The sequence below is a fragment of the Pelodiscus sinensis genome, chromosome 3 (genome assembly GCF_052426305.1).
Source record: "Pelodiscus sinensis isolate ZL-2025 chromosome 3, ASM5242630v1, whole genome shotgun sequence".
In the NCBI taxonomy this organism is placed as follows: domain Eukaryota; kingdom Metazoa; phylum Chordata; order Testudines; family Trionychidae; genus Pelodiscus; species Pelodiscus sinensis.
In genome coordinates, this window is record NC_143054.1 from 168,681,194 (window position 1) to 168,704,655 (window position 23,462).

General features: G+C 43.0%; 2 protein-coding genes across 4 annotated transcripts in view; one reads left to right on the plus strand and one right to left on the minus strand.

The window, feature by feature from the left end:
* CAMKMT (calmodulin-lysine N-methyltransferase) overlaps nt 1-3,314 on the minus strand; it is a 361,289-nt gene extending 357,975 nt beyond the window's left edge. The window contains exon 1 of one of the 2 annotated variants that reach the window (XM_006125469.5): nt 2,741-3,313. In XM_006125469.5, the coding sequence (XP_006125531.3) occupies nt 2,741-2,890 (150 nt within the window). In that variant the 5' untranslated portion in view covers nt 2,891-3,313. Of the gene's footprint in view, nt 1-2,740 lie in introns of both variants that reach the window. The other variant, XM_006125470.5, reaches the window with a different exon arrangement.
* Nucleotides 3,315-3,498: 184 nt separating this feature from the next.
* The window catches only part of PREPL (prolyl endopeptidase like), a 44,268-nt gene continuing 24,304 nt past the window's right edge, over nt 3,499-23,462 (plus strand). The window contains exons 1-5 of one of the 2 annotated variants that reach the window (XM_006125467.4): nt 3,499-4,447; nt 9,013-9,144; nt 11,543-11,609; nt 13,316-13,519; nt 17,028-17,151. In XM_006125467.4, coding sequence (XP_006125529.2) covers nt 4,238-4,447; nt 9,013-9,144; nt 11,543-11,609; nt 13,316-13,519; nt 17,028-17,151 — 737 coding nt within the window. In that variant the 5' untranslated portion in view covers nt 3,499-4,237. The remainder of the gene's footprint in view (nt 4,448-9,012; nt 9,145-11,542; nt 11,610-13,315; nt 13,520-17,027; nt 17,152-23,462) is intronic. The other variant, XM_006125466.5, reaches the window with a different exon arrangement.

Genomic DNA, 23,462 nt, shown 5'->3' on the forward strand with positions numbered 1-23,462 from the left:
ATGTTTCCATTCTTCAACCCTTTCTACACTCATCAGGTCCCAAAGCATTACCCACTGTACCTAGTACACTCTGGGAGCAAGCTTAAAAGCAGCTCCTGTGCATACCAGCCGGGGGAGGTGGGTCTACAAGAGCTGGTACAAAAGCTGGCTCCCTGCACTCACCAGCTCCCCTATGCGCTGCTGCCTCTGATAGAGAAAATTTCAGTGCAGGGTGGAGGGAGTGGGGGGGGGGGAGGCTGCATGCAACCATGTACACATTCTCCCAACAGCCCATTAGTTCAGCCTGCAAGAAACACCTACACAAAATGACCTCCTAGCACTATACCACATCAAGAAAAGATCCTCCCCAACCCACACAATTCCCACAATAAAACAGAACAAAATTATAATTTAAGCCTGCAACCCCAATAGCATACATGCCCACATCAATGTTTTTTTCATTAACTTAATTCTCCTCACTCTCTCACTCAGAAGAGTGATTTTTCTCTGCCATTCATCCAAATCTCATTCAATAATACAGATTTCTCACTTGCCTAAAAAAAAAAAAAAAAAAGAACATGGTGTCTCACATCAAGACTATATTAGTGAGCCTCAAAACTCCACTGATTAGTAGTATCCTTTAGCTCAGGGCTGGGGAACTTTTTTGGGTTGGGGGCCGCTGACCCACAGAAAAGTCAGACAGGGGCCACAGACAAGTGAGAAGCAACAGACAAACCCAAAACCAACCAACCAACCAGACAAAAAACAACCCATCCTCACTGACATGGCCCCCAAATAAGGACAAAGACATATTCCCCTTACACACCAGAGCCTGGTGGGAGGCAACCTAGTAGATTTTGTGTTCTCCAGCCCCATCGTGGGGCAGCAAGAAGTCTGGAGTGCCAGCACGGGCTCCCCAATGCTAGGGGGGGACCGTGAGCCTCAGGGACACAGATACAGTCAAGCGGCCTGAAGTTTCCTACCGCTGCTTTAGCTAGTACAGTACATGGATATGCAGAGAAAGCCACATAAAATAAAGGTTGAGCTGAGAATGAATGAGCAAATCCTGAAGAGACAAGCTGGGTGAGATAACATCTTTTATTGGACCAACTTTTGAGCTTACAGACTCTTACCAACAGAAGTAGGTCAAGTAAAAAATATTACCTCACTCAGCTTGTCTAATAACCTGGGACCAATGGGGCCACAACAACACTGCATATAACTGAGAAAATCTTCACAGACTGAAGAGAGGCCATTTAATCGCTAGCTCCCAGTTTGAGATAGTGGGAAACCACAACTTTCTTCCGATCTGTGCTAAAACAATTCAATTCAGAAAAATGGTATTCTGTTTGGTTATGAGCCACAGTTTAGGACAAATGAAAATGCCCATATTTACCTCTTATATTAAATCAGACCATCGGTTGCAAGATCTGATAAAAGCATTCAAAAAAGAGCTAGATAGATTCATGGAAGTTAGGTCCATCAATGGCTATTAGCCAGGATGGGTAGGAATAGTGACCTTACCCACCTCCAGAGAAACAGAGGCTAACAGGGGAGTGATCACAGGAGGATTACTGGTTGTGTTTCTTCCCTCTGGGGTATCTGGTATTGGCCACTGTTGGCAGACAGGATACTGGGCTGGATGGACCGTTGTTCTGACCCAGTATGGCCGTTCTTAAGTAAAACTGCTCTGTCCTTCAGACATTAAGATAATACGGTTTTAAATCTACAAATATAAAGGGTTAGCTCTCCAAGGGGAAAAGGCAATTCTACTAACTCTACTAAGTGTACTCAACTTTACATGAGCACTAGAAAATTTATCTGGCATTCCTCGGGTGCTTAATTAATTTTTCTTCACTTAAATCATTGCTGTGGGGTGGGGCTGGGGATGAGGGGTTCAGTACGCAGGCTGCCCCTGGGAAAGAGGATTATCCCACCACCTCTCACGAAGCAGTATGGAGCCAGGTGAGAAGTAGGGATGTGTTAATGTACATGTTTAACCAATGAGTCTGGTCTCATGGGTTAACTTTAATGTTCAGGGCTTGACAAATAATGTGTAATCTACTCGCCATAGGCGAGTAGATTACAACCCGGAAGAGCCAGCGCAGAACGATCTGCGCATGCGCAGAGTGAAGAACCATGTGGCTGGCGAGCAGGGCTCGCTGCCGCTTGGCAAGCCCTGTTAATGTTTATATGCAAGCCTCCTCCACTTCCCCCACATCCGGTGTTGCATCCAGATACCAGCTCTTGCAGAGCCCCCATCTGTGTGTAAATGTGTAACTGCTTAAAATTTTCAGCAGTTACACATTTACAAAAAAATAATTATTAATATTCCTAGTGAGAAGGACCTCTCCATGGCTACTGCACCTCTTTGCTCCCCAACCAGAGTGAGGAATGCAGAAAACTGTGCTTTTCCCCCTTGCTCCCTGATGAAAAGGAACAGCCATCAATATTCCTGTATGGCCCCCCACTCTCCATAAAGGATGCCTGGGGAGTGGGAGACTTGGGGCTGGGGCAGTTCTGGAGGGAGCATCTCCAGCCAGCCCCTTACACCTGCCCGGTGATTCCGTGTCTTTTCTGCATGGTTTTATGTACTCCAGCACGCATGGGAGAGGATGCTTTGCCATGGGTTGGTATCCTAGCTATCACCCCCACGCCCCAGAAGTGGCTGCATGTCACCGATCTCGTGCATAGGTAGTTTAGCAGACTCTGCGGGCCCCTTGGGAGGGAAGGGCCTTGGGGATATAAAGCAGCATTATACCTCTCTCAGCAGTTTCCAGCGGGCTCTAGCGGCTCCCTGTTTCCTTCCTTTCGGACCTTCCTCAGCGTCTACCTCTTCTTTTCCTCCTCGCAACTGACACGCGCCAGCAGGGACCGGGATGCTCCCAGGCCAGGCTGTAGCCTCCGTCATGCTGAGGTTGCTGGGAACAGGCGAGAGAGGAGCCGAGGGAAGCTCAAGGGGAAAAGAAGCCGCCAGGAAGGAAGCGCCGGGACCTGTGCGGACCAGAGGGAGGACTTGAGCTTACAGGCGCTGCGGCGAGGCCGTCCCAGGCTAGGGAGGAGGGACACAGCGGCCATCTTCACTTAGGGCAAGAAGTTTCCTGGCTTACATGTTTGTGCCCTTCCCGACATCATACGGCACCTCACCGGGGTTGCTGTGACCTGGAAGAGGTTTCACTACAAGGAAGCATCCCGTTCTAATAAGAAACCCACATGTTATCTACCAAATTTTTTCATCGAAAGGGGCAGGTGCCCGGAAGCATTTTCGGGCCCGAAATGGGGGTTCAAATAGCAAAGAAAATGTTAATGTGCCTTAAAACTAACAAGGCAGATTATAGTAAGTCACTGTCAGCCCGACTGCCCATAACCAAGATGGCGGCGGCGCGCTCAGCTTTCGCCGACATCTTGAGTACTGGTAGCCGTGTACATAAAGCGGTACTAGTTCGGGCGCCATCTTGGATGTGGGCGTGCCTGGGAATGACTGTGCGCTGCTCTAACTGTAGGGAAGTCGGGCGGGGCTCCGGCGCGGAATAGAGTCGCTTTTCCGTGACGTCATGGTTGCCTTGGCGCCTTCTCGGAAGCAGCCTCATCTCCCGCAGCGGAGCGGGAGCCCTTTTACGGCCCTTCCCACTCTCCAGCAGCTTGTGCCGTGAGCCAGCGAGGACTCCGGTCCCTGCCTCCAGCAGGTCTGGGAGGGTCTGTCGTGGCCCCCGAGTGCCTGGCCCGCTGCTAGGCGTGAGTGGGGAACATGCGCCGGGCGCGCCTCCGCCTCCGCCTCGTGCCGGCTTGCGCGCGTGTCCAAGCGGTGCTTTAAGCCGCGGGCCGGGGCTGACGCGCAGTGTCCAGCCGCCCGGGGAAATCCCTCCCGTTTCACAGACTCAGCGAAGGGGTCACAGCTGGACTGGAGCGTGTGCGGGAGCTTGGCGGGGCCTGTCCCTCCCGCCCCCGGCCCGCCAAGGGCTGCCCCGCAGCAGTGGCCGCTTGCGGCAGAAACACGCCGCCTGCGCGTACGAGCGACTGACTTGCAAAGCGAGGGGAGGCGGTTTCGGTTTTACATTCCCTGCCGTTCACACGACAGCTAACGTTTACCGCATTCCGTCTGAATCCTCGTTTGCTTTAAAGACTAGTCTCCTTTGAGGCAGTCCCAGCGTCAGTCTGACCATGAACGTATCAGGGGCCCGATTAAACTGACCCGACATCATTTTGGATTCTTGGCAAGTCTAGAGCAACCACAGTGTCAAGTGAAGATTTGCGCATCATGCATCAGACTGTGAAATCTTTTCTGAATACTCTGAACTTCAGTGTTGGTTGCTGCAGATACTACTTTAATCATAACTATGATCAGATAGTACGGTTTTGCAATCAAATAAAACCAAGAGAATTTCAGTTTACAAAGTGTTTGGGAAATTCATGGAAAAACACGGATTCGCCAGGCCACATTATGCCACAGAGATTCTTTTCTTGCAAGGTATGCAGTTTAAATATAAACATAATGCCAACAATCATCATAAAGTTGCCAATTTTGTTTGGATGTGCCCTGAAGACTATGCCAGTCCTGAAAGATCAGTGCTGTAGTATAAGGAAACATTTTTTCTCCAAAAGATTTTGAGATAGGGGAGTAGGGATTGGCATTTCAATTATACTCAGAGGCTAGGACTACACTTGTGCAAGAAGCATGTAGAAGAAGCCTTTTGTGCAAGAGTTTTTGTGCAAAAACTTCTTGCACAAGAGTACATCCACACCTCTTGGATGCTCTTGCTCAAGAAAGCTCTGATGGCCATTCACAGAGTGGCCATCAGAGCACCTGTGCTTTTTCCCATAGGGGTTTCTTGCGCAAGAAACCCCTCTGGAATGTCCACACTTGCCTTTTTGTGCAAGAATTCTTGCGCACACGGAGTTATGCCTCGTAAAAGGAGGTTTACATACAGCGGAAAAAGCCCTCTGTTCTGCTGTTTTATTCTTGATTTCCTTGCGCAAAAGCGCCTTTGAGATGTGGATGCTCCATGGGTTTTTGCGCAAAAACCTTGCATTGTATACATAGCCAGAGACAAATGACCTTGTTCAACCTTTCAACTTATGTACTTCTCCATGATTACTCAATGTGTCAACTTTATTGTTGCACAGCCCTGGCTTGACACGTGTGTGAAGCCTCATTTCTTGGCAGACAAGTTTAGGGAAGCAAATGGATCAGAAAGCTGGAAACAGAAAAGGGGGAATAGAGGGAACCATTAATAGGTAATAGGGATGTTAGCTATTGAGTAATTTAATAGTCGAGTAACTGCATTAATTCTTACTGGTTACTCAACTATTCTAAAGGCCCCGGGGGCAGAGCCACCAACCAGTGCGCTCTGGTCTCCTGGGGAGCCTCCTGCCATCCTGTACTACTACCTTTATATCAGGCAGCAGTGCAGGCTAGCATGGGAGCTGGTGTGCAATGGGAGCCAATTTAAAAACCAGCTGCCCTTGCAGACCACCTGCCTGCTGCACCATGCTGCTAACTCTAAGGAAATGCTCCAGGAGATGCAGAGCAGCCTCTGTCTGCGGGGAGCTCAGACACACACGCCGCCCCACCACAGACAGGGGCTGCTACCATAAAGCAGTCTCTCCTACCCACCTGAAAGAGGCAGCAGCACTGCACGAGAGGGAGTCAGTTTTTAAGCTGTCTTCCCCAAGCGCTGGCTCCTTGCTGCCTCTGTATGGGGAGAGAATGCAAGTAGTCGACAAAATTAATCGATAAGTTTAGGCTTACTGGTTAATCATCTGGTTGACTATTCACTGACATCCGTATTAGGTAAGATAACAATAGGCAAGATAAGCTTGGGACACAAGATGAGGAAAAAAGTGAATTGGGATTGGTTCCTACAAAGTAACCAAGTCAATCCCAAAATGTGTGATACAATGTATAGTGAATGTAACAATGTATATAATAGAAGAAAATGTCTGTGCAACTGGTATTCCCTGTACCAATCCTGAGTAAGTATATAAGAGGTTAACTAGTTACCTGGTAAGCAGATGGCTTATCATCCTCTTTATGAGGTAACCAGTTAACTGGCCCAGCCAACTGGACCTTGCCCAAGGCAGCTAGCTGGTTAAACAAAACATTTAAATGATTAACTATTTTAAGATGTTTTTACATCCCTAACCCCTATATTGAGCCTGATCAGTGGAAGCATAGTTTGATTGTATGCCATGCCAATAAAAAATAAACACACAGTGACCAGTTCAGAGTTGAACTGAGTTCTTGGAGGCTGCATCTAGACTGGCATGATTTTCTGCAAATGCTTTTAACGAAAAAGATTTTCCGTTAAAAGCATTTGCGGAAAAGAGCGTCTAGATTGGCACGGACGCTTTTGTGCAAAAGCGCTTTTTGCGGAAAAGGGTCCATGCCAATCTAGACGCGGTTTTGCTCAAGAAAGCCCCAATTGCCATTTTCGACATCGGGGCTTTTTTGCACAAAACAGTTTTTAGCTGTCTACACTGGCCCTCTTGCGCAAATATGTTTGCGCAAGAGGGCTTTTTCCCGAACGGGAGCAGCATAGTATTTGCGCAAGAACACTGACGATCTTACATTAGATCGTCAGTGTTCTTGCATAAATTCAAGCAGCCAGTGTAGACAGCTGGCAAGTTTTTCTGCAAAAGCAGCCACTTTTGCGGAAAAACTTGCCAGTCTAGACGCAGCCGGAAAGCAAACGGATAGTCTCGGGGGCTAGTGGATGTATAGTATCTCAGAAGCCACCCCACACTGTTCTGAATAGAAAAGATTTCAGAGGTTACCCCCAACATACTGTACCTTTTTTTCTAAAATCTAAATATTTGCCAGAAAAATACTATTGGATTATCAGAACAGAACTGGAAAAACCCATAAGAATCTCCAGACTGAAGAGATCAGGATTTAACCATTTATAGCTGACACGCTCCATTACAAAACTTGTCCTTATCCATACAGACTAGTCCATCATGGTCAGCATCATTTTAGGTAATTTGACTCTGCAAAACTGTATTTAAGCACCATAACATTTTTCTAACAAAGGCAAGTCCACAGAAGATGGTTTACCTGCCGGTGTGTGTATGTGTATAAATTGGATCACCTTGTACTTTGTTGGTGTTTGCAGTAATATATCATATACTTAAAAAAAAAAAAAAAAAAAACTAGAAGACTTATCCAGCGTTGTCTGGGTTCAGCCTGGGCCGGGGTTGGGACCACAGAGCCTGGCTGCCAGCTTCTCCCTGGGTCAGCCCAGGGCTGGTGACGGGCCACACAGGCCTTCCATGGGCATTCCCCAGGCATGGCCAGGACGTGCAGTGAGGGGCTATGCAGGCCTTCTGCCAGTGCTCCCCAAGCCCAGCCCAAAGGCAGCGGGGGCTGTGCAGTGACCCGCAATGACTCCCTGGTGCAAGCTGGGGTGTTGGGTGCTGCCAGCCAGCAGCTTCTCACTGGGACACTTGGGCTACGTCTACACTGGCATGATTTAGTGCAAATACTCTTTAACGCAAGAGTTTTTGCATTAGAGTATTTGAGTAAGAGAGCTTCTATACCAGCATGTGCTTTTGCGCAAGAGAATCCGTGCCAATGTAGATGCTCTCTTGCGCAAGATAGCTCTGATGGCCATTTAAACATCGGGCTTTCTTGCGCAAGAAATTGATGTTGCCTGTCTACACTAGCCTCTTGCGCAAGAACAGTCGCACAAAAGGGCTTATCCCTGAGCGGGAGCATCAAACTATTTGTGCAAGAAGCACTGTTTTTATACATTAGAACGTCAGTGTTCTTGCGCAAGTACTCACAGCCAGTGTAGATAGGTGGCAAGATTTTTCACAAAAGCACTTGTTTTTGTGCAAAATCTTGCCAATGTAGACATAGTCTTGCTGTGCCCCTGTGCTCATTCCCCAGCATAACTGTTCTTCCTACCTGACCCCTTCTTTTTCCAATTTATGAGAAACAGTTGACTACGAGATACATCCCATTGTCCTAGCACAACCAAAACCTGACCTTGCTTTAAGTTAGAATAAGAGGAAGCTGCAATACCAAATTTGGTGATCCTAGCTCTTATTGTTTAGAAGGCATTCTGGAACAGATGGACAAACAGACACACTTTTAAAAATATATAAATATGTAGTTTGTATATTTTCAGGTTCTGCTCTTGCCACTCTCTCTGCCAAGTTTTATGGTGGTACAGATATACTTTTTTATTTATTAAAAATGTTTATCTTCCTCTGTTGATTGTTCTCGAAAGTGAAAACTGACAAAGGCTCCAATTTTATAATTGGATCCATGGACAGCCCATTGAATCTGCACAGATTTATTTGGATTACCAAGTCCTATCTGACGGACTGTAGAGAGGAAACAGCAAAAATGATTTATACAGCATGCATTAAGGATCGTCGACTAGTCAATTCCCTCCCCTTACTGCTCCCCTTGTTGCCTCTGAGTGCCCCGCTGACCCCAGACTCCATCAGGGTGTTTCTGCTTTGAAATACCCTTTGAAATGCACAAGAGCCCTGTAAGCGCCCTTGTGGAGCCAGGAGTCAGCAGGACTTCCTGCTGTCCCGGGCTGCACAGGGAATTCCACATTCCTCCTTTGAAATGTACAAGAGCCCCAGTGGGGGCTCTTATATATTTCAAAGGAGGAGTGCGGAAGTGCCTATGGAGTAGTCAATGGAAATTCAATGGATTACTTGACTAGTAAATTACTGGTTAGTTAACATTCTTAGCATGCATGTTGAATGCATGCAATAAACAAAAAGCAGAGAAAAAAATTAATCTTTTAAAGTAATAATTGTCTTCAATAATAATACAATAATCTTTTTTAGTAATAAAATTGTGTTACTTGAAGTACACAGTATTTGAAATATTTTCAGACAGAAATAAGTTATTGTTTAGGATGACTTGAAAGTTAATTTCACAAGTTGAATTTCAGCCCCTGTCAATTTAAGTTCATTTTGCATTTTATAAGTGATGCTAAGTGACTGTGATAGACAAGAACATCTAACCATCACTTTGGACATCAGAGGCTGATTGCATTGATTTATTTGTAGCAGGATCTTCTGAAATCAGAGCAGGAGAACTGGAAAGTAACTTCAGCAAGATATATAGATATGGCAAAAAGAATCAAGAAAAAATTAGAAGTAATGTATAACAAGTATACATTCAGCATGGGCAACCCAATGGTGAGTGGCAAAAAAAAATTAAAATGCATAATAACTTAGTACAAGTAAGAGGCAGTTGAAGCTGTTCTTACTATGAATGCCTTTATATTTCATGTTTTTTAAAATGTCATATGTTTGTAGTTCTGATTTTTAAATATTTTATAATTACAGAATATGTACAAAGAAGTTTGGAGTATGCTTATAGTATCTTAAATCTAATTGAACTATTTTACATAAACAGCAGTCTTAATATCACCATAGTCAGTAACAAGGAATGATAATTAATTAACAAATAGGATAAAGGTAAACTGTTTTTTTGTCAAATGATGTGGATTGTATGATAAAAATGAAGATTTAAGTGCTTTTAGCCATTCATTATATGGAGAGGGGAGTAGGAATGTCAACATGTAGTCAACTTTACGATTAACCAGTAAGCCTATGCTTATCAGTTAATGTTGTCAACTGCACACATTTCCCCCCACACCAGAGCCAGCAAGGGGGGGAAGCAGGATCCTGTGCTGGGGGGAGCCGACTTAAAAGCTGGTTCCTCCCAGCACCGGCTCCATGGTTTGGCCTATCCCCCTTCTCTGTGCTCCTGCCTCTATCAGAGCCTGGGTTTGCCGTGGACAAAGGCTGGTTCGCAGCAGCAGCCCCTGTCTGCGGAGTTGGGGAGGTGAGCAGCCTCTGTCCACAGGGAGCTCAGACTCTCCCACATCCCCCACGCACAAAAACAGCAGCTGCTGCCGAAGCTCCCTCTTTTCACAGCCAGCTCTGACCCCCCACGGACAGGGGCTGCTGCCGGACCAGTGTCTGTCCATGGCTAGCCCAGACCCCGCACAGGCGGGGCTGCTGCCAGAGCAACATCTGCCCATGGTCAGCCCAGGCCACCGTGGACAGAGGCTGCTTTGTGTCAGTCTCCCTCACCCCAGCCCCCACAGACAGTGGCTGCTGCCACCCCGTGCTGCTGCTTCTATATCAGAGGCAATAGTGCAGGAGGCAGGCAGCTGATCCATTAGGGGAACTGGCTTTTAAATCAACTACCGTCGAAGATTGGCTTACGCCTGGCACTCCATGCTGCTGCCTCGAATATAGAGGTAGCAGCCCAGATAGCAGGGTGCTCCCTGGGAGGGAGGCCGGAATGCACTGGCTGCTGGTCCTGGGGACTTTAAAATAGTCAAGTAACCAATAAGAATTCATGCAGTTATTCGACTATTCAATTATCCGATAGCTAACATCCCTAGTGGGGAGATGGTAACTGGATTCTGAGCTTTTAATTCCTTGCAGTGATGGGATGACATAAACTACAATATCTTTGCTCCCTTCAACTCCAGTTCTAGAAATACTTGATTTTAATACCATGAATATTCTTATTGATGTCAGTTGTTCTGTTGTGATAGTTAAAGTTAAGCACATGCATATGTGTTTCCGGGATTGGTCCTTACTTCGTGAGCTTTATAGAAAACTCAGAATTTAGTTTAACTTTAATTAGTGAATTGACCTATTAAATATAAGTTGTTAGCAACTTTTTCTATTTGTAAATTACTTATTAGTAAATACTGTTATTGCTTTTATTTTCTTCAGTGAGACTATTCAGGTGCTTAATATTAAGCAGTTACATACGTGTTTGCAGACACAAAAATTAAGGGTCCAATCCTGGAAATATGTGGTTGGGTAACTTCCCATTATGGGTAATTCTGTTAAATTAGCTATTTATAAGATAATGCTTTTTGCTTGAGTAGTTAATAAGGAAATTACTTCTCCATTTGTTAATGTCTTACAGTTCCTTTAGAAAAAATGTTTTCCTCTTTCACTGCTCTGAATATGCCTAACAAAATCCTTCAGTGTAGCAAGCACCTCTTTTATATTTTATATAGTGTGTACAGGCAGTCCCCGGGTTACGTACAAGATAGGGACTGTAGGTTTGTTCTTAAGTTGAATTTGTATGTAAGTCGGAACTGGTACATATTGTAGGGGAAACTCTAGCCAAACATTTCTCCAGAGCTCAGTTTTATTCTCCCACACCTCACTTCCCTCAGTCCTTTATTCTCAAGCTGAGGTGTCTGCTGAGAAAAGCCGCTCCGCATCTCCCTGGACTGCTGGGGAGGGCGGGGGGGGGGGGGCGGCGCTAGCTTCGTGTCTCCCTGGTCTGCTGGGGGGAAGCAGCTAGTGCGCGGTTGCCTCACCCCGTTTGTAAGTAGGGATCCGATGTAAGTCGGATCCATGTAACCTGGGGACTGCCTGTATATAAAATATTATGCATTCATTGCTGAATTAGATTATATGTATAAATAAAACCATAGGCCTATTCATGTACTATATAACTTCAGTGGAAAACAGATTGTGTGTAGGAACTTTTAGGACTTATTTTGACCTTTAAGAGATGACCATGATTTAATTCTGTCTGTTTTGTGCTTAACAGATTAGGTTTGGGGATTGTGTTTACTTTGAAGAAAATGGCTGCATATTTCGTTCAAAAGCAGATGATGGTAAGATATTTCTTGGCTATTATAATTGCTCACATCTTTCCACGTGCATTGACTTTGTGGGATACTTTACTTAGCTTCAAGCTTAACCATCTCTGTTACTTGAAAATGTTTTGAAATTTTAAAACAAAAAATAGGTCAAATGATATTTTAAATGATAAAATGATTAAACAAATTTTAGAAAAGAAGTAAACACTTCAGAGTCCAGATTCTGGAAAGTGGGACAGGAAGTGGAGAATAATGTAGTATGATTACATGTATTAGGTTAATGTAATCAACAAAAGTCTCCAACTTTTTAAGGCCTAAAGGGATCACTATGATCATCTAGTCCAGTGTTTCTTGACCTTTTTTTTATAAAGCACCCCTTTAAAAAATATATATATAAGTACCCCCAGTACCAGCTGTTTTCAGACTCTCACATTTTTTTCTACCATTGCAACACATTTGTTTAAACAACTTAATGGTAGCCGGGCGAGCGATGACATTTTGGGGGGTAAAAAGTGCAAAAATAATAAAGCGTTGTAAAACTTAAAACAAAAATTCAGTTTTCTCCAAATTTCAGTTGTGTTGACGTACCCCTCAGACTTCTCTCTAGTACTCCTAAGGGTATTTGTACCACTGGTTGAGAAACACTGATCTAGTCTAACTTCATGCATGTTTCACGCTACAGAACCTTCCCCCTCCCATCCCATACCTCTGGCTGAACATAGTGAAGTCCTTTAAAGCATGATTTACTGATGTCAGGTTACAGAGAATCAACCATTTACTCTCGTTTAAACCAGCAAGTGACCTGTGCCCCGTGCTTCAGAGGAAGGTGAAAAGGGTGTTTACCAATTTGACCTGAGGGGAAATTCCTTCACATCCCCAAATCTAGCTGTCATTTGAACCTTGGGCACATCAGCAAGACCCACCAGACAAACACTTGAGAAGGAATTCTCTGTAATAACTCAGAGCCCTCCACCTCTTGTTCCCAATCTATAGCTATTGCGGATTTTTGCTAGTGACTGTCACAGATAGGCTACGTGCCATTCTAGGCAGTCTCATTATACCATCCCCTCCATAAACTTATCAAGCTCAGTCTTGAAATGAGAGGTTCTTTTTACACCAAGAGATGTGCTTGAGGGTGGACCTGGAACAGAGTTGGTTGGTAGGGAAGGGCTGGGGGCATTCCCCCCTCTCCCCTGGACCTACTGAGCTCTCCTGGACATTCCTCCAACTCCCAATCCAAGGGTGCATGTCCTTCAAGTTGAGGTCTTCTGGTCTAACTTCAAACCTAAGCATGATGGCCTGTTTATATGTTTGTTCTTGTGTGAGCAGTAGCGCTTAAATACCAGGGAGGGAGAGGAGTTATCAACTTACATTAGTATCAAAAACTATATTGAGTTACAATGAAATTTCCATGATAAATTGTTGTTTTTAGTCAGCAGTTTGGGTGTATAGAAAATAGACCAATTCAGTGGGGGTAAATATAAGCAAAAATCAGTCATGCATTTTTTAATTCCAAAAGGTAAAGATTTTTTAAAAACAGCAACAACAAAATATTTTTGCAGATATCATTAAACTCAGTTATGATAACTTTAGCATACATTAAGACAACTATTTGATACTAATAAATTGCACATTAGAAGAATATCAAAGCAAAATATAAAATACTGTTATTCATTGTGTTAGTTCTTGGATAATGTTGTCTGTATTCTTTTGTGTACTAGATGAAGGAAGTGTTGAATTTTTACTCAGTATTGAAGATCTTGGTTTTCATGATGCAATTATTCAGCGTATCAGAATTTCCCCAGACCAGGGGTATATGGCTACCAGCATAAATAACTCAAATACTGAAGAGTCAGTCTGTATTGTTATGAAACTTGAGAAGTTACCTGAGGTGGAATGTATTATCCCAAATGTGTTCAGTTTTGGTAAGTAGTTTGTAAATCTAATGTGGCAAAAGAAAACTCTCCATATATTGCAGCTTTGAATAAGTAATAATCTTTCTATATATAAAAAAGTTTTTCCTACTGGATGACAGAACGTTCCTGCTGAGTGACAATGGCGTCATCACATCATCAGCGTCAACAGTCTCTCTCAGTGAAGTGAAAGCAGCCAGAGAGAATGCGATTGTAGTGAGCAGAGGGTATAGCACCCTAGTAGTTTAACTAAATAAAGGGCTACCATGTTAAAACTGATATCCATTATAAAATGGTGTTGCTATACTTATGTTAGTCCTAGGAGAGAGACATGGTATGTGGGATAATATCTTTTGTTATGGGGTGCAGTCACAAAAGACCACTTGGGACTGTATTCTGGTGTGCTGATAAAGCCACTGGCCCTCACCTGCTTGCTCTCTGGTGCTCTTCACCACCCTGTGCTGCTGGGCCAGATCTCCTGGTCTCCCACAGACATGGCACAGAGCTGAGATAATCGTCCCTCCCTTCCCCACAAAGAAAAATGCAGACACTGAATCGCTTCATGCTCTGGGAGAATGCAGTTCAAGGACACAGCATCCAGGAAACCAATTGCCAAATGGGAACAAAACCCCAAATAAATCAGTCTTTCACTGTGTGAGTTTCACATGTTGAAAGCTCATTCAAGTAAGCCCCCTTTAACAATTCAAGAAGGATGTACACACTGATTGTTTCCCCCAGGTAACAATTATTTACACTGGGCTTGAAAGGAAATAAAAGTAATTTTATTAAGTACAAACAGTAGGATTTAAGTGGGTGCAAGTGAAAACACAGAGCAAAGCAAAACACAAAATTAAAAGAAAAGAAAATGCATGCCGAGTTCTAATACATTAAAGCTTATTACACACTTACCCTAACACTGTTCTTATTTTAGGCAAGCCTTCAAGCCAAAGAAGATCTTTTACTCTCTCTGGGGTCTCCAGCTGTCCTTTTGGGTGTGTCACACCAGCCAAGGACAAAGAGACTGATAGCCTTACAACTTAAATAGACTTCCTTTTGGGCATGAATCCTTTGTTTCTACCCCTTCCATGGAAAATTACCTGGTTAAACTGGTATACCAGTATAGGTTGGTTTGGTCACATGTTGTCCTAAGACCAACTGCTGCTTAGACTTAAAGGACAAACAAAACTGTTCTCAAGTCGTCATGTTGATCACCCAGGCATTGAGACTTCCGGGAGCACTATTGAGGTCTTATGTTTGCACATTTAAAATCATAAAGAATGAAGCACCAAAATAAGATATACAGATTCAGTAGATTGTGACATTAAAATGGATAGATTACGTGAGGTATTTTGTCTGAAGTATCTTCAAGTTACATATATTTGCGTATATAAAACTGCTCCCATGGGGGGAACAGTTGCATTTTTTACCTATTCTATCTTATCTGTGAGCAACACACACATATATTAAAACTGCAATTGATTTACTTGCTTGAAAAGTTTGTCTTTTATGCTGCATAATTGTACAAGTTTTGCAATTCAAACAAAAGCAGCTTATTCAGTACCATGGGCATTCCTTTGTTAAACATACAGATCCTAATCCTGTGAACATTTATTTACATGATTAACTTCATGTATGTGAATGTGCATAAAGTTATTTATGTATATTTGTATGATCAGAGTCTTCATGCCTGCTTTAGCAAGCACTTGCAGCTCCAAATGAAGTCAGTTGTGCAGTTGATCAGCACTTCTGAAAATTAGGACCCAAGTGCCAAATACATTTTAAAATGTTGAACAACATTTTAAAAGCCTTGGCTGTGATGATTTAGTTAGGGTTGATCCTGCTTTGGACAGGGGGGCTGGACTCGATGACCTCCTGAGGTCTCTTCCAGCCCTAGGATTGTATGATTCTATGAACTGTAGTTCCAGTTGATTTCAGGATATGGGCCCCAATTCAAAACCTTCTAAAGTGAATTAGGAGTCCTTCCATTGACTTGAACAGGCTTTAACTGGAGTCCTGGGGCCTTAATTTAACTTAGGAATCTTTACTACCTCTCAGTTTTGTCATAAAATATATAATAGAATACGAAATGGAAGTGAAGAAACTTTCTTTGCCCTTACAGCATAATAGAGCAATATAGTAAAGAGAGTGTAGTGCTTTATTACACCATATGTATGCCCATATTGTCTTTTTTATTGCTACTACTATTGATGGCAAGCAGCATAGATTTGATTTAAACATGATTTAAATCGCCAAGAAAAAAATCATTGATTGAAATCAAGTTTCTCACTGATACTACTTCACATATTTGTTTAACAATGGTGCAAATCTGATCACTAAAACATGTTAATTTAAAACTCAGTACAGCATTTACAATATCTAAGAGGTTATACTTAGGTACCTACTACTGGTTCATTGGGTATATTGCTCCACCCACCAGTACAGCATTTGCTGCACCTATCAGTACAGTGTTTTACAACATCTAAGAGGGTATACTCAGTTTGATGTTTTATAAATCTAACTTTATTTATTAAAAAAATTGATTTTTATCACCCTCTTGGCAATCATAGAGACTTGTTTAGATGAGTTATCCTGTATTCAGTGATTATTTGATTAGGACTATGAAATGCAAGGCACTGCTTAAAACTTGCTAATACACTGATCAGAATAAAGCAGATAGACAATGTTCTAGTGTCTTGAACTGTCCACTGTCATTATTTTCCCTCATTGTAGCACACTTCTTTCTTTGGAACATCATGGCCATGAACCATGATCTGCCCAGTCTAGGGATGTAAAATCCCATTTAATCAGTTAGTCACTTAAACAGGATCCTGCGGGCAGGGGTTGCTCAAGTCAGGCCTGCTGCACTGGAACACCTCCAACCCGCTGCGCAGTGGACCCAGCCAGGTTAACTGATAAGCATCAGTTAGGGTGATTCTTACTGGGTTAACTGCTGATATTCCTAGTCCAGGCAATTCAGTATAGAAAAGGAAAAGCACAATAGACTGGATTTGTCAATGTTTTCTACTTTATGTGATCATGAACACTTGTGTAATCAAAAAGGTAGCTATTTACACCTTGCATTGGTGTAAATTTCTTTGTGTAGGAGTTTCACCATTAAGAGTAAGGATCACTGCCAGCAGCACATTTTCTTATTGGGTGAAAAATGAGGTTCTAAGCAGTACTGAATTGGACCTTATGTACCTATGCAAAGTATTTTCTCCTAGTGCATAATGCTTATTGGTAGATGGGAAATGCTTGAAAATGTACAGCTGTCGGATGTTTCAGTGTTGACTTGTAAAACCTGGATTTTCTCTTTTAAATCAGATCAGCGCTATTAACTTTATGGTAAGAAAAAACTTTGTTTAACTGAGGAAATATCAAATAAAACTTAATGACACCTTTAGTTTAATTAAACTCTGATTTCCAAGATCTCCTCTGCAACTTGCTTATTTCCTTCTATTTTCTCCTTTCATAGCACAAAATACTGTGGTTAGTTCAGTTGCATTTGTTTGTTTTTCAGAATGGGCTACAACTGATGTTCTGTTCTATACCAGTCAGAAGAACCTTGTATGCCATAAGGTGTTTCTCGCCACTTTTGCTAATAGAAAACATTCTGAGCTAGTTTATACAGAACAAGATCCAAGGTAATATCTCTCAAACATATTAAACTTTCCCTTATATATTCTTGTATATGTGTGAAGATATATATACACGCATAATTGCTCAGAAAAATCTAGAAAACGTTTTCTTTTACATTATGTATAAAATCATGTAAAGCCTATTTTTTTCTGGTACTGATTATCACATGCGTTTGGAGAAAGTACTCTGTCCAATTTGTAAGCAGCTTAAAAATGTAATTGTTCTCAGTTACGTGCTTCATGATTCATAAATGTCAAAGTCAGTTTCAGGTCAAGATGTTCTTTGGTGAAAACCAGGTTGATTTTTTTTTCTAGTTACATTTGTTAAAAAAAGAATGTTTGGGCTAAGCCTTGATGCTGTGGGTAGTGTGGCAAATGGCCGACACTACTGTAATGGGTCCTCCTGCACTTTTCCGTGGTGTGGCAGTTCAGCATGTCACCCCTTATCCCCATTCTTTCGCATTGAGGGCTCTGCTAGTGCCCCAGGGAAGCGGGATAGGGAAACGAACAGAACAAGTAATCATCAAGCAATCCATCTCGTCACCCATTCTCAGCCTTCCCATCCTGGCTAAAAGCCATTAATGACCTTATAATCCATGAATATATCTAGTTCTATTTTTAACCCTGTTGTAGTGGTGGCCTTCAACATCCCCTGGCAGGGAACTCCACAAGCTGACTATGTATTGTGTGAAAGAATGCTTACTTTTGTTGTTTTTTTAAGCCTGCTGCCTATTTTCATTTGGTGACCTCTAGGAGTAAATGACATTTCTTTATGTATTTTCTGCATGCCAGTCATAATTTTATAGCCCTCTATCATACCCCCCTTAGTCATCTCTTTTCCAAGGCAAATAGTCCCAGTCTTATTACTCTCTCCAGATATGGCAGCCATTCCATACCCCTAATTATTTTGTTGCTCTTTTCTGATATACGGCAATCACATCTGCACACAGTATTTAAGATGCAAGTGTACAGTGGATTTATAAAGGAGTAAACATATTTTCTGTCTTCTTATGCATCTCTTTCTGCTTCTTTTTTTCACTACCACTGCACATTGACTAGATGGTTTCACAATGACCCCAAACTTCCTCTCTTTGAGTGGTAATGGCTAATTTAGACCCCATCATTTTATATGTATAGTTGGGAATATGTTTTCCAATATGAATTACTTTGCATTTATCAACATTGAATTTCATCTGCCATTTTGTTGCCCAGTCCCCAAGTATTGTGAGATCCTTTTGAAGCTCTTCACAGTCTGCTGTGTACTGAACTGAGCGGTTTTGTATCATCTGCAAATTTTGCCAACTCACTGGTTACCCCTTTCTCTTGATCATTTATGAATATGTTGAATGGGATTGGTCCAAGTACGTATCCTTGAGGGACACTGCTAGTTAACTCTCTCCATTCTGAGAGCTGATCATGGATTCCTACCTTTTGTTTCTTCTTTGAGGAGTGTCCCTGTGGGTGCTCCACCTTAGGGCTTGCAGCGCCGTGGCGTGTCTGGACGGAGATTTTGCTGGCAGTGCCCTCCAGTGTGCTGCGCATGCGTGGTGGTCAGCGCACACAGCACCACTACCACGTATGCGCGGCAACCGGCCCTTTCAGGTCCTTCTCTACCGCTGTCAGCGTCGGTCGGAACCGCAGTAGCTCTCCTGTCTTTTCATAGCAGTTAGTAGTTTTTCCAGTTATAGGTAGTTAGTTACCTAGTTCGTAGTTAGTTCAGTTTGTTTTTCTATTGATAGTAGTTTTAAAAAAAACCAAAAACTTTTTCTTAGACTCCAACTTTTCTGTCTAACAGTTTCCAATACCCTGGGAATGCCTGGCTCCCCAGGTTTCATACGTTGCCTCTCCTGCAGGCAAGTAGAAGCACTTCTCAGCATGGTGCACCTCGAAAGGGCAGGACCCAATATTAGTGCCCCTACCTTTTATCCTGGACTATCATCACTTCCGTTTAGCTCCATTAAAATACACTACTGGTCATTATGGCCTTTCACTGCAAAATTGAGGGCTGGTCTATTTTTACTCACCCTACAATTAAAAGGTTCCTCAATGGGCTGCATCTCCTGCATCCTGATATTACACAACCCGTACCTTCTTGAGACCTCGGTCTGGCACTGAAAGCCCTGACCAGACCATCTTTTGAGCCTCTCTCCTCTAGTTCCTTTTCACACCTATCCATGAAGGTTGCATTGCTGTTTTTTTTCATTAGCTTGCCATGTGGGAGAAAGCGGCAGTCCTGGCCAACCTCCCTTTTACAATATTCCATTCCGATAAGGTTAACTTTCTCATGCACCCAAAATACTTACCTAAGTTTGCTTCCTTATTTCACATACATGGATCATTGAACTTACCTGTATTTTTCCAGCAACCATATGCGAATGCATTTGAGGCTTCCAAGCATACTTTTGATGTCTGGTCAGCCCTAGCATTCTGTTTGCAAAGAATTAGGCCCTTCAGCCAAACCCCTCACATCTTCCTCGCATTCGCTGACCAGATTAAAGGACAACCCATATTGAAACAGAGGCTGTCCAAATGGATCACCGACTGCATAAAACTGTTACACGCTTAAGGGCCTAAAGTTACTATTAGGTTTCATGGCTCATTCTACCAGGGCTGTATCCTTTTCCACTGTGTATCTATGCAACATGCCACTGATAGACATTTGTAAGGCAGCCACTTGGACATCAAAACTTACCTTTACTAAGCACTATGCACTTTTTTACGGGGTTGACACTTCAGTAAGCTCCGCAGTTCTATCATCGTCCTTCCGCAATATTCTGAAGCCACAGAAACCACAGGCTAAAACTGCTGTTAGAGCATCCACAGGGACCTTTCAAAGGAGAAATATAGGTTACTCATCTTGAGCAGTAATTGGAGTTCTTAGAAATATTGTCCCTGTGGATGCTCTGCGACCCACCCTCCTCCCTCTGTTTCAGACCTGGAGGGCTTTCGGGGTAGAGAAGGAACTGGAGGGCTCAGGCTGTGCGTGAGCGGTGCCTACTGGCAGTTCGTGCACTGGTTGGCAATGTGTATGTGTGGCCTGCACAGGGAGTGCTTCAAAATCTCCGATCCAGGCGCTGGGATGGCACCAAGAGCAAGCATGAAGCATCAATGGGAACACGATCTCGAGGAATACCAGTTACTGCACAAGGTGAGGAACCTGTGCTTGTTTTGTCTATATGGCCCCCACTTTTTATTGTATTGTTAATCTGTATGGCCTCTGGTTCTTTAATTGTTTCTATCTGCTGTATAATTAATTTTGCTAGGTATAAATCAGTTAAGGTGGTGGGATATAATTGGTTCGAGATAGGGATGTAAGTGACTAGTTGACTATCCGATAAGCAAAAATTTTTCTTATAGTCAACTAGTCCCTCGACTAGTTGCTTCCCCCCCTTGCTGTGTAAGGGGAAGGAGCAGGAGCCCTTGCTGGGGGGAGCTGGCTTAACAGCCAGCACCATCTCCGTGGCGGGACAGGGGAGCAGCAGGGACCAGGTGTGAGCCAGAAATCAGCTGATTCCCAGATCATGCCCAGTCCCAGATGCTGCAACTCTGCTTTTTAAATGTATTAAGAGCCCGCTGGCTCTTAATACATTTAAAAGTCAGAAGCACAGTGGGGGGACCCGGCGTGAGCTGGGCCAACTGATTCCCGGCTTGCATTGGTTCCCTTCTTCCGTCCCTCTCCCCCCCCACTGCACTTTAGCCTTTTAAATATATTAAGAGCCAGTGGGATCTTAATACATTTAAAAGGCAGAGCCTCAGCGGGGTTAGCTCCCGGGGCCAGGAACTAAGGCCATTGCAGCTCCCCCACTTATCGACTAGTCGATGGAAAATCCATCGACTAGTCGATTAATTAATTAACCTATATTTAACATCCCTAGTTAGAAAATCATGTTACTATATGTTAGGATTTGTTAGTAAAATTTTAGTAAAATGATTGATTACGATATTGCTATGTAGAACTCAAATTTTACTATATAAACTGAAGTCAAATAGGATATAGTAGGAAGGAAATTGGAATAATTATTTGCAGGCAATTAACCCCAATATACATTGCAGTATCTAGGTTTCGGCCTTCTGGTCATTTGCTCTCTCTCTGCGTAACAAGAACCAGAGGAGAGGGTGAAGGGAAAGGCCTCTAGCAGATCCTTTATCAGTAATGATTGCCTCAAATACTTGAACTATTTCATTGTCTCCAGTTCTTGTCTACTGACAATGATATGTGAGCTGATCATGTCATGTTTGTCTGTCATCAGCTTTTCTCTGCACTGATTTCCATACCGTATTTTGAGGCTATTTCATTGTCATTTCACAAGGTTGGCAAGTTCATCTTCGCTACCTGCCAGGCTATCAATGTCATTAGCAAACCAAAGATTTGAGATTATTTGCACCCCCTTCCCCCTCCCCATGCTGATTGTACATATGTGATCTTCTAGGACATCAGTCATGATGTGCTCTAAATAGATGTTGACAGAGAGGTCAAAAAGAAGAGAGTCTTGCCAGACTCCAACAGTGGTGCAAAACCATTCTCCTCTTTTGCCATTGAAGAGAACTGCACTGTTGGCTTAGGCATACAGTAGTTAGTGGTAAGCTTATGACCAACAGTGTACTATTTCATGGTTGTCCAGAGAGCTTCATTCCATATGCCTTCATAAAGTCAACAAAGATGTGCTAGCTGTCTTGCTGGTGTTGAACACAAAGGTTGAAAATCTGTTCTGTGGTACTTCTTCCAGCATGAAAACCAGCCTGTTCTTCAGCAGTGATGTTTTCTGCTTGTGGAGTCAGTCTGTTCAATATAACTTTGCTGGCATGGCTAAATAAGCTTATGGTCCAGTAATTTTAACACAGTTGCAAGTTGCCTTTCTCTGATGAAGTGATGGATTGATAACGTAAGAGTGAACAGAAATAGACTTTGTGGAGACTCAAGCATCAACACACAATCGTCAGAGGTGGAGACAATTGGTTGATTGCTCATCAGTGATGGTGCCCCAATAATCAAGGGAGTGATGATAATGAACCTTTTCCTAGTCCACAGGGAATAAGGCCTTGCTCATCCTAGAGTTTACTCACCTGTTGCTCTCTGGCCCTGTTATATCATAGTAGTTGGTTAGTGAAGTTGTTGTGTTCCCAGTGATCATACTGTTTTCAACTTAATACCCTTTCAGTAATCTTTCTAGAAGCAGTGATTTAGGAAGAAAAACAGATCCTTGCTAAATTCACTTCAGAACTCGTTTTCCAGTTCTAGTGCATGATTTGGTCTCTCTGAGAAGCTTATCTTTATATATTACATTGTAAATGTGTGGGTAGTTTTATCTTACTGAATTAGATTCTCAGTAAAGAAGTAGTTTTAATGGGAGCATGACTGATGCTGTTCAACTGCAATGAAATAACTGAGATCCATTTTCCAACTGTGCTTTATTGATATAGTTGTATAAAACTATAAAGTAGGTGGCAGAATCAGGTGGAACAAGGTGCAATGACCAGACACTTCCCCACAGAGAAATTGTTGAAACAGTTCTGAAGGTCACAGTCATTACTGTAAATCAAACAGCAAGATCAGTGTAAAGATTCATGATATAGTGCAGTACACAGCTGAACCATTTGCTTTGTGGAAGAATGAAGTGTTATTGTTATACATCAGCAAGATGTAGATGAACAGGTGAGCTCTTGAGATTTGAAGTGTAACATTTCTAAGAAGCTGAAGACCACTAATCCATAATGTTAAAAGAGGAAAATCAGGGCCTTACACCTTTGTGAAAGGAATGGCACACTTTACAGCCTGCTGTCCATAGAATCCAGGCTGACTAAATGCAGTGCTCCACTCTGGTAGGCATTGGGTAAGCAGAGGGCTTATGTTCTGAAAAGTCTAGATAGAGCTGAAACCACCACCACAAAGGCAGCAAGGAGATAAAGTGGAGCAGGACAGTGAGGACCTAGAGAGAGGCAAACAAGTAAAAGGAATTAATACTGGAATATTATCAAATAGTGTGGGGAAGATAACCACCATCACAGTAACAATAAATAAAGCACTGAAAATGTTCTTTAAAGTTTTTGTTAATTCCTATTTGTAGATTTTAAGGTCAAAGAAAGGATAACGATTATCCTATGCAGAGGTTCTCAAACTTCTTGCATAGTGACCCCCTTATGATAATGAAATTACTACACAGCCCAAGGAGCAGGGACAGAAGCCTGAGCCATGCTGCCTGGGGTGGGGGTCAAAGAGGCTTCAGCCTGTGGGAGGTGTGTAAATTGAGCCTTCCCACCCGGAGCTGAAGTTCTCGTGCTTCAGCTTCATCCCTGGATGGTGGTGCTAAGGCTTTGGC